The sequence below is a fragment of the Nicotiana tomentosiformis genome, chromosome 1, assembly GCF_000390325.3.
Source record: "Nicotiana tomentosiformis chromosome 1, ASM39032v3, whole genome shotgun sequence".
NCBI lineage: Eukaryota > Viridiplantae > Streptophyta > Magnoliopsida > Solanales > Solanaceae > Nicotiana > Nicotiana tomentosiformis.
Genome location: NC_090812.1, coordinates 37,383,535 through 37,394,139, shown reverse-complemented (window position 1 = coordinate 37,394,139; position 10,605 = coordinate 37,383,535). Strand labels below are relative to the sequence as shown.

Sequence of the window (10,605 nt, the reverse complement as noted above, 5' to 3'; positions counted from 1 at the left end):
CTTCTTTAAGCTACACAAGCTTAAAATCCCAACAGACAATACATAGGCGTACTTTTATCACTAAGGATTCCTCAACAATATGTTTAAGAAATTCATATCAAATCAATCTTGATGCACCGGTAGCCTTTGGCACACGGTTAGATGAAAAAAACAAGAAGACTAGAATCGAGTTTTTCTGAACTAAGCATGCAACATCATTTTATAGTTCACATGCGAAGAAACATAACGATTATACTCACGTCGGTTTCCTTTAGCGGATACGAGTTGAGCTCTTCAGCAAGTGGGATAAGACCAGGTATGTGAAGGCTATTCCTTTTTTTTTTTGGCATGATCCATACGATACAAACGAAACGAGTAAACGCACAATTTTTATAAATAACTCTATTCATAGAAGTACTAGGGGTGTCTATATTCTTGATTCCCCATGTGAATTATCATTATATCTTCTGTTCATGGGTCTCAGAAAAATATGTATTTGATAATGTTTATCCGAAAGACATATTGATTTTATGATATTGCGAGAAATCTTATTAACGTATTTCTTGTGCATTTCATGCATCTATACATGTACATTGACCCATGACTAGATGGCGTTATATACGCGTATATTATATGTATATGGGATATGAAAAAAAGGTTATGGCGTTATATACGCATCACCACCTGATCAGCTGGTATATGTTGATAATTTGCCCACAGTGGCCGAGATGATATAATTGGATGCCCTCAGAGGCTTGATGATGTTATGAATGCATATACCTATGCATAGTATGACATTTATATTCATATGCATGACATTAAATATGAAATGATTCACAGAGTTATTCAGACATACATGTTGAGTCTTTTACTCCATGTTTCTCTCATGTCTATTATTTACTGATTTTTATTCCTTACATACTCGGTACATTATTTATACTGACGTCCCTTTTGCCTGGGGACGCTGCGTTTCATGCCCGCAGGTCCCGATAGACAGGTCGAGAGTCCTCCAAGTAGGCTATCAGCTCAGCGAAAAATGTTGGTGCGCTTCATTTGCTCCGGAGTTGCTTATTTGGTCAGTATGATTTGGACATATATTTATTAGTATGGCGGGGCCATGTCCCGACCTTTATGGTACTTATCTACTTTTAGAGGCTTGTAGACGTATTTCATGTACGTGAAAGACTGTATGGCCTTGTCGGTCTATGTTCAGTATACGAGTGATCATTTTGGTCTTATACCGTATGTCACATGTATAAGTTTTGTATTACATGTTGGGTCGTCATATGACGAATATTCCCTCATGCTTTATTCTACTTATCTCACGAGAGCCTCTCCGGCTCATTTGTCAATGATAGTATGATACGAAAGATACGTTACGTTGATACTCGGTTGAGTAAGGTATGGGGTGCCCGTCGCGGCTAATCGGTTTGGGTCGTGACATTGCCTAGAAACAGAAATTTATTCTTCGAATTATAACAATCCAATATACGATTTAATGCTCAAATTTAAAACATAACCTCCTAATATCATCAGGAATAAACCCCAATCATCAATTTGTTAAACAACAATAAATCTAATGAATCCATTTTGCAATTAAGAAAAAGAAAAAGAAGAAACCCTAAGCAATAGTAAAAAATAAAGCGTCATAACAGCTCACCATTGTAAAATATCATAAACTATATTAAAATATGTTCACAACCACCATATAAAATTATTGTCACCCGAAGAGCAAGAAGAAAAGAAGAAGGAGAAGAAGAAGAAAACGAAGGAGGAGAAAGATGCCTGAAGTTGTTTAAAAAGTAGGTACAATTTTAAAAAAATTTAAAAAGTGAGTATAGGTTAAATGAGGGCGACCAAATAGGGCGTCCCGTGTAATTTTTACAAATTATTCCATCTCTTGTGAGACATCCATTTATCGTTTATTTTCCCTTTTTCTTCTTTTTCTTTTATGGGTTGGAGAGATTCTGAAGTATAATACCTTTTGAAATGAGAAAAAGGTCAAATTTGCTCCTTTATTACTTGAAATTGAGCAATTTTGATATTTATTAATTTCTTGGTTCAATCTTACCCCCTCAGAAAAAATGTCTAATTTTTTACAATCTAAATGACAGTTAAAAAAAATACCCTTTCTTCCCGAAAATTTTAAATACGTAGAGTCCACCTATTTTTGTTGGAGATCTAGGAAAAAATACAAGACGATAACAAGAATATGAATAAACAAATAATTTAACTGAAAATAAGATTAACCAATTTCAGATAGGACATTGACAAATTTAAACCATATTTTTTTGGTGTTTTGGTATACCACCACCTGGCTGGGCCACCATCCCACTACCTAAACCCCCCTTGAGATTCCAAATGGTTTAAGTATGCAAAAATACATGTATTTGACTAATTAAATGCAACATCGTGGCAACAACTTACAACTTGGAAATTGACCCCTTATCACCCAAATCATCAGCCAAAAATCTCCCTCTTTTAACACTTCCTTTTAATTCTTCCAAAATCAAAGTCAAGTAAATACCAAAAAAGGTCACACCTACATTGAATTCTCTTTAATTTCTTAGTCTCTACATTACATGCTTCAATTCAAAGTGGTAAGAAGTACCCTTATGTATTTAATTTCAAGATTCTTACCATACCCCCTTTTAAATAAAGAATAAAGGGAAATGCACCTTTTCATTTCATTTAGTTTGATAGTGTATGCAAAATTCTACACTTTCTAGAGTATGTTCAAAAAAATAAAATAAAAATTACCATTAAAAAATCCAATCTTAAAGAGTAAGGAGTTACTAGAAAGTCTCGGTCAATTTAATTTCGAAATTCTTCAATTTCTACATATAAAACAACAACAACACAGTGGAATGTCACAAGTGAGATTTTGGGAGGGTAATGTGTACGCAGATCTTACCCCTACCCTGGGAGTTGAGAGACAGCTTCCGAAAGACCCTCGGCTTTCCATTTCTACATATACAAAGGGAAAAAAACTTTTTATATTTTTCCTTCTCTTTTGTATTTTCTTATGTTGTGATGGTCCATACGTAATAATGCTTTATAGAGTACATTCAAAGATGAATTTTTTACAAGTATTTCTTTTTTAATGTTCAAAAATCCAATATGGGAATAGAGGATCTGTGAAAAGGTTTTGGAAAACACCGGGGGAGGGAAAATTCAGCTTTTATGTGCTGATCATAAGAATTTGATTCTACACGTGAGAATGTCAGGTAAAAGCATAGTCAAAAAAGAAAATACCAAAGACAGCCTGGGAATTCCTTCTTTTTTTCTTATTTGTCTAGAGAGTATATTTTTCCCCTCTTTCTCTGCTTCTTTCATTGAGTAGTTTTGTTAAAAAACCAGCCTTTTCCAGCAACATTGAGTTGCTGTTAGCCTGTTACCTTACATTCTTTACCTTTTGTTTGTTGTTTCATCCTACTAAAGCCTGTCACCATCTTGCTAGTATATATGACTATATGTATATATATATATATATATATATATATATATATATATATATCATTTTTCCTTCATTTTTATAGGGATATTTAATACTTACTACTAAGTATTTTTTTATGTATAATAATTGTGTACAGAGTTAGTCTCTACTTTAGTGACTGAAATGAGTCTGTGTAGTCTACTTTTTGTCTGCTTCTCTCTCCTTCACTCTCTATCAAATTCTTTAATTCTTTATTTGTTTTTTTTCACTGCTACATTCCCCATTTTTGTTTTTGTCTATAATTTAAAGGGACCCTCATCCTTTTCTTCTCCTTTTATGAAGCTGGGTTCATACTTGTGTGCAGCAAAATGCATCTTGTATACATAACTCTCAGATCACACCAGTCCTTGAGAGGAGGATTTTGAAGCAATTCTTGATATAGTTCTGTCTCTTTCTTTGCTGATTAGTTGAGGTATGTTGCTTTTTCTGCTCAAAATAAATGCTTTTTGTTATCTCTTTTTTGTGCTCAATTCTGAAAGTCCCTATTTTTGTTGTTTGTAGAATTAAAAATCGAATCTTTGTGCATAAATCAGAGAGAGAAGAAAAGGGGAAGAAGAAATTAGGATTTTCTTTTGGTTACAGTATGAAGGATTTTCCTTCTTGTTTTGGGGAAACTGGGGTTCAAGTAGCTGATTTTTCATCTACTAATAAGGCTGCTCAGAATTTGGTAACTTGTGTGTACCAGTGTAAATTGCGTGGGAAATCTTGTTTGCTTAATGTTACATGGAGTAAGAATTTGATGGGTCAAGGTCTTACTGTTGGGATTGATGATAATACAAATCAGTGCCTCTGTAAAGTTGATATTAAGCCCTGGTTGTTCTCCAAGAAGAAAGGGTCAAAGACTTTAGAAGCATATTCTAGGAAAATTGATGTATATTGGGACCTTACCTCAGCTAAGTTTGGATCTGGTCCAGAGCCATTAGAAGGATTCTATGTTTGTGTTGTTTCCGAAAGGCAAATGATTTTGCTCCTTGGTGATATGCGAAAAGAAGCTACCAAGAAAACAGGTGCCACGCCTTCTGCTTCTGGTGCTGTTTTTATTGCTAAGAAGGAGCATATATTTGGCAAGAAGGTATTTGGCACTAAGGCTCAGTTTTGTGATAATGGTCGAGTGCACGATCTCGTGATTGAATGTGATACCAGTGGAACCAGCGACCCATGCCTTGTCATCCGTGTGGACAGTAAGCCGATGATGCAGGTAAAGAGGCTCAGATGGAAGTTCCGCGGTAACCATACCATTTTGGTTGATGGCCTTGGCGTAGAAGTATTTTGGGATGTTCATAACTGGCTCTTTGGCACGTCCGCTGGAGATGGTGTATTTATGTTCAAGACCAGCCTTTCAGCTGAGAAATTATGGGCAGCCCAGCCCGTCTGCGATCCCCAGACACTACATTGGTCTTGGTCACAGAGATTCCGAGAGGCCCAGTCGCATAGTCTTGGTTTCTCACTCTTTTTATATGCTTGGAAAAACGAATAGGCAATTTGATTGGATTCAACTTAGAGTTCTAACTTATACTTTACGGAGTTGTGATTTATAAACAATGAAATTCAATTATACTTTCATTTTTAAATTGTTAATTTGTTCTTTTCGTATGTTCAGTTTCTCAAGCTGAGAGCCGAAGTGGACATTTTTGTCCCTTTGGTTGTAAATTATTCAACTACAGTTCTGATCATTTTCTTTTCCAATTTCCATGGAGAAGTATATGAAATCCATTTATTCTTGGTCAACGCTTCCTCTTGTTGACTTCTTTGTATGGCTAAAAAAAAAATTAACTAGCCATTGGTATCTGTCTTGTTTCAAAAGCTTTTCAGTTGTCCATTTTTGTGTTTGATGCAGGCAGAGTATACCCAAATACAGTCCTATATCGATGGTTGTAGCTTGAATGCTAATAAGATATACAGTTTTTGTTTTACTATGTTAACCTTGACATGACCACTTACATGCAGGTGGTTCAATGGCTAATGAAAGTTGATGAACTGAGACGCTGTAGCAATGGTCTCAACATATGCCGTTTGCTGCAGGCTATGTTATGTAAATACATCATAAGAGCATATAGCTGATATGACCCTAGATGCAATATAAGGATAGTGGTATGTGCTGTATCTTGTTAGTCTTTTATGTATTTGAAGCTTAGACGGATTATGGCATTTGATTTACTGCATTGAGATTCAAGAGAGTTCAGTAAGCCTGAATACTGCTATCTACCTACCAAAATGCTAAGTCCATATCTCCACAATCTAAAGTGAGAAATAGCTGATGTTTGTTAACTGGTCCGTTGCTTGCTATGTTAACTGATCTGTGAACGAGACATCTTCCAGGTGATTTTAAGCGTGATTAAATTTTTTACAGAAGTTTAACATGCCACTTCTCTTGGACACTGTATATGTCCACTTATCCCTGGGAACTGGGAAGCACAAAATAATCTTAGCAGATGCAATCTGATACAGTATTCCAGTTAGATTTCTCCGTCTTTTGATTTTCTTTTATGCAAACTTTGACTTGCCTGACCCAATAATGGACACACACTCAACTAAAAAAGTGAGCTTTCTCTTTCCATTTATTTGTTGCCCCTCTTTCCTTTTTGTTGATGTCTTTCACTTATGTGTAGCTGAAGCAATATGTTGGTTTTTTCCCATAAATCCCATTTTCTTCTTCAATATCATGGTTCTTCCTTCCCATTCTTTCAACTTTTCCATTAGACTTTCTAGGCATGGCAGCGTGGGAGTGCTGCATCTGTTCTTTTTTCGAAAAGTTAATATTTTGGTTTCTAATTCTCATGTTAGCAGTTAATTGTTTCTTCGAAACAGAAGACTTACATATTCTTGATGCTTACATGATAAGAGTTGCTAATAACATTTTGTGCAAATGATGAAAAGACGCTAATAGCTATATTTTGTAATACATTTCATATATCAGTTGTTATATCGTCGAATATTCCATTTAACTACTAAAACTGTTTTGCCTTTTTTCTTTAATGTGGGATTCTTTTTGCATCAGTATGCTAGTTTTATTCTTTCAGTTAAAAAAAAGTTCAAAAACTATCTTGCTTCCATGTTTCATTTCTTTTAAGACGGTGATGTCCTAGTCAACTGTTGTGCACCTCGAATAATCAGCCAGGGTCTGCTACAACAAGTATAGGCGCTAGGTAAAAAAACCCACCAAGGTTGGAGCTGATAGCTTATACTAAGTGTTGTAGGACATCATGCTTGTTCTTCACCTCTCTACCTCAATGTGAACTCAGGTAACATCGGTTCAAATAAGTAAAACCATGATGTTCTAGTCAACTGTTGTGCACCTCGAATAATCAGCCAGGGTCTGCTACAACAACTCAACAAGTATAGGTGCTAGGTAAAAAAACCCACCAAGGTTGGAGCTGATAGCTAATACTAAGTGTTGTAGCTACTACTAGCTATGATACAAATATGGGATCTCGAGATTGGTACTACTATGTGTCAGCCACTCAGTCATCCCTTGGATACTACACAGTGTCCTTTTATGTTTCTATGGTTTTACTTATTTGAACCGATGTTACCTGAGTTCACATTGAGGTAGAGAGGTGAAGAACAAGCATGAACATGGTTTCTTGCATTGAACTTTTAGATTTTCAGATCTCCAATATGTTTATTCTGGAAATATTGTAATTATGGTATTTTCTTTAGTGTCTTTTTTGATGGAGACAATTGAGGGAGGGGATTCAAATATTTAAGATTTCAAGTGACATGTTTTCACGTGTCACTTGAAATGAATTCAAAGTAAGAGCTGAAATGAGGTGTGCTTTGAGTTAGTTTTCAATTGATATCGTCTTAGGTATGTCCAAATAGGTGAACATGATTATGAATTCGAAAGACATAGGGCCAAATCCTTCCATCCAAACGGGCCCTAGTGTTTTTTTACAGGTTTTAGTATTTGCTCTAATCCACTATGTTTATGCCAATATAAGATCTCTCCAGAGGAATTTCCAGGATATGTCCATAACTGTCTTTTTGTGATCAAGAGAGAAGCTGAAGGATTGAGGGGAGTTGTTGGCAGTTCGTTACATGGATCCATTAGCTCATAATGAGCTTGTTTAACGGCTCCATAGTTTAGTTTGCTGTTGCTTTCTTGGCCTTACAAGGAGGGCAGTTTGCAATCTTATGTATCAATAGCATCTTCCCTGTTTTATTTTGTTTATAGTAGGTAAGCCAATATCAAACATGCTTTGTTTGTTTTACGAGTCAGTACCATAACCACTACTAGTCAGAGTGTTGGGAGTAAGGAAAACTCACTGTAGGGGCACTGATTTATCATTGTAGCCCATTTATATCCCTCTATAGATGAGCTAGCAGATTAATGCACGAGTCAGTTTCTTCTTAGCTCATGCTTTTAAATTTCTGAAATTGTTGAAGGACTGAGTCTCATACCTGGAGCCTTGAAATGTTATAACTGAATTCCTTCTACTTTCTTGCATAAGTTAACATAACCTAAAATTATGTGAAATATCGTTCCATTGCATTGGTTACATTGTCCAATAGTATTTGGAAATTTGTTTCATTATCAAAGTTAAGTTGTGATATTGGAATCAAAGGAATAAATGTGTTACTCTGGTACATTAGGAAAAAACTATGCAATTCAAGAAAAGCTCATTATTAAGTTCCATATCTAGCAATTTTTTAGGTTTGGCTGGAAAAGTAGTCAGCGCCGTGCGTACAATCTAACTAGATTAAAGTAAATCTGCTGGAAGTCCACATGATTTCTTCCTTGTTATGAATTGCAGTAAGCTCTGACTTGATTCAAATTGTAGTCTAAGCTGATATAATTGTATCTTTGGCTAATATAAAGAAGGTCTTTGTTGTATGGTGGATAACTTTTTAAATGATTGCTGCCATTTCTATGAAAATTTGGCTATAAATGGAATTCAGATAATTCCTCTATGTGTCCATGTTACATGCCTTCATTGTGTGAAAGGTGGGATGCTGGGCTTTGCTTATGTTTTGGCTTCTGTTTGGGAGAACTTGGCTCTCAGGATTCGACTATATCGTTGACTTATGATGTAATTTAACTGATTCTGTTGTTTAAAACGACTGTGCAAGTTGTTCTTTATGAAGTTTAAGTGTTGATGAATTTTAGTTAGATTTCTTGATGTAGAAAAGGAAATAAGGTATTTTTGCTTCTGTGTCAAATGGTCTGCTCTTTTTTTGTCAGCGGGGCTATAGCACCCTATTCTGCAGAGCAGTTCTGAATGTATTATCTGAGTTTAAGATTTGAATCATCAATCTCACATGAGAAGTGTAACTGATGCTGTTGCAATTGATTTTTTTTTTTTTTCTGTTCAAAGAAGTGCAGGTAGAGATGCATATACTTTTGAGCAAATATCTAGTTTTGGATTATTATCTGGATAGTAAAACCCTCAATGCTAATGTCATCGTTTAAGAAGTTTCCTGGTTTCTGGAGTTCTTTATTTTTCAATGTCCTGTCATAATTTCGAAGGAAATTTCTCAGAACAATGTAGGAGTTTAGCCATGACATGATATAGACAAATCTACGTGGCTCTCCTATCCTTGTTCGAGTTTTTGGAACAAACAACTCTCCCCAAAATGAGTAAATGGCAGTAATCATTTGTGAAGGTAATGGAGGTGTGGTAAACAAAAGGATTATACTGCAATCATCCTAACACAAATGCTACAGTTTTCTCAAGATAAGTTTACCATAACAAAGACCTTTCTATATACTAATCAGCTTACACTCTACTTAATCAAGTCAGAGCTTACTGCAATTCATAACAAATGATAATATCATGTGGACTTAAAGTATATGTAATTTAACTTAGTTAAATTCAACTCAAGGCGCTAACTAGCTTTGCAAACAAAAGCTAAACAGAAACTATTTCGTAATTTGCTAACACTAAGTAACATTACAAAACCGCATATATAAACTCTATGAAATAACTAACTAAACAAGTCAATGTGAAAGTGCAGATATAACATGTTGATGAATGTTTTTTCCGGCAGTAGCCACAATCTTAAATCCGCCTTCCGGTACCGGAGTTGAAGCATTCCAGAGAAGCTCACGCCCTTCCCAATCAGTAACAATGCCGCCGGCGCCCTCAACCACCGGAACAAGGGCGAGAAAATCATAAGGATCAAGAGCACAATCCACTACAACATCAGCAAAACCCGAAGCCAACTCACCAAAAACAATACAATTTCCATTAAATAACCTCTTACCCACCTTCTTCGAAAGTGAATCATATGCTCTCTTCGCATCGTCGTTGTAATTTGGAACCTTCAAATGAACCCTAGCTTTATCCAAATCACAACAATCGAGTGTAGAAACTTTTTGGCCATTGATCGTCGTTCCTTCCCCCTTAATCCCAATCCACCTAAGTTTCAAAATTGGCTGATCGATGCAACCAATAATCGGCTTTCCATTGTAAACCAAAGCAATGAGAATTCCGAAAGCGCAATTGTCTTTACCCACGAAACTCGAAGTCCCATCAATTGGGTCCAAAACCCATATGAATTGATTTGGGAGAAGAGCATTATCGCGATTGTGCCAACCGGTTTCTTCCCCATAAATCGAATGGGAAGGAAAAGCGTCTAGAATCACGGAGACTATGGCCTGTTCGGCTTCCACGTCAGCGCGGGTGACTGGTCCGTCACCGTCTTTTTCTCTGAACTGGAATCTCGTGGCATTGTTGGAATAGTGTTTTCGCACTACTTCTCCTGCAGCATCTGCAGCTTTATTGGCAATTTCGGAAAGTTGAATTAGCTCCATGTCTGTAGCCATTATTCTAAGTTCAGTGATCTGGGCCTGAAGGGGAGGGATAGAAGAAAAAGGAGATTTTCAGAATCCAAATAGGGAAAGGGCACTCAATTTGCTTCAATGGTGTAAGCCTCTGATGATACTGTAAAACAGGACTATATTTATTATTAATACAAGAAGCCAGAATTCTTCCTCTTTTTGGTCATAATCCTAAACAAACTCGGTAAAATAGAGTCCAAGTTGCCATTTTCCAAAAATAACTTCTCTCGTCCAAGTGCAATTATATTATTTCGAAGAATTAACCCAAATAGTCTCCAAACTAACCGCTTAAATTAAAAATAGGCGGTGGAGATATTGTGTTATATATATATAATGAATATATAATTTA

General features: G+C 35.9%; 2 protein-coding genes across 2 annotated transcripts; one reads left to right on the top strand and one right to left on the bottom strand.

Annotated features, from left to right (window-relative positions):
• The first annotated feature begins 3,566 nt into the window (after positions 1-3,566).
• Positions 3,567-5,203, top strand: LOC104085995 (uncharacterized). The gene is made up of 2 exons (XM_009590127.4): positions 3,567-3,887; positions 3,977-5,203. The coding sequence occupies exon 2, from the start codon at positions 4,059-4,061 to the stop codon at positions 4,950-4,952; it is 894 nt and encodes a 297-aa protein (XP_009588422.1). The 5' UTR covers positions 3,567-3,887; positions 3,977-4,058; the 3' UTR covers positions 4,953-5,203.
• A 4,210-nt stretch (positions 5,204-9,413) lies between these two features.
• On the bottom strand, positions 9,414-10,241 carry LOC104085994 (bifunctional phosphatase IMPL2, chloroplastic-like). The gene has a single exon (XM_018767254.3). The coding sequence runs from the start codon at positions 10,239-10,241 to the stop codon at positions 9,414-9,416; it is 828 nt and encodes a 275-aa protein (XP_018622770.3).
• Positions 10,242-10,605: the final 364 nt, after the last annotated feature.

Bases quoted from the DNA above. Each gene is read 5' to 3' on its own strand.
- LOC104085995 (XM_009590127.4), top strand. From the start codon at position 4,059: ATGAAGGATTTTCCTTCTTGTTTTGGGGAAACTGGGGTTCAAGTAGCT.
- LOC104085994 (XM_018767254.3), bottom strand. From the start codon at position 10,241: ATGGCTACAGACATGGAGCTAATTCAACTTTCCGAAATTGCCAATAAA.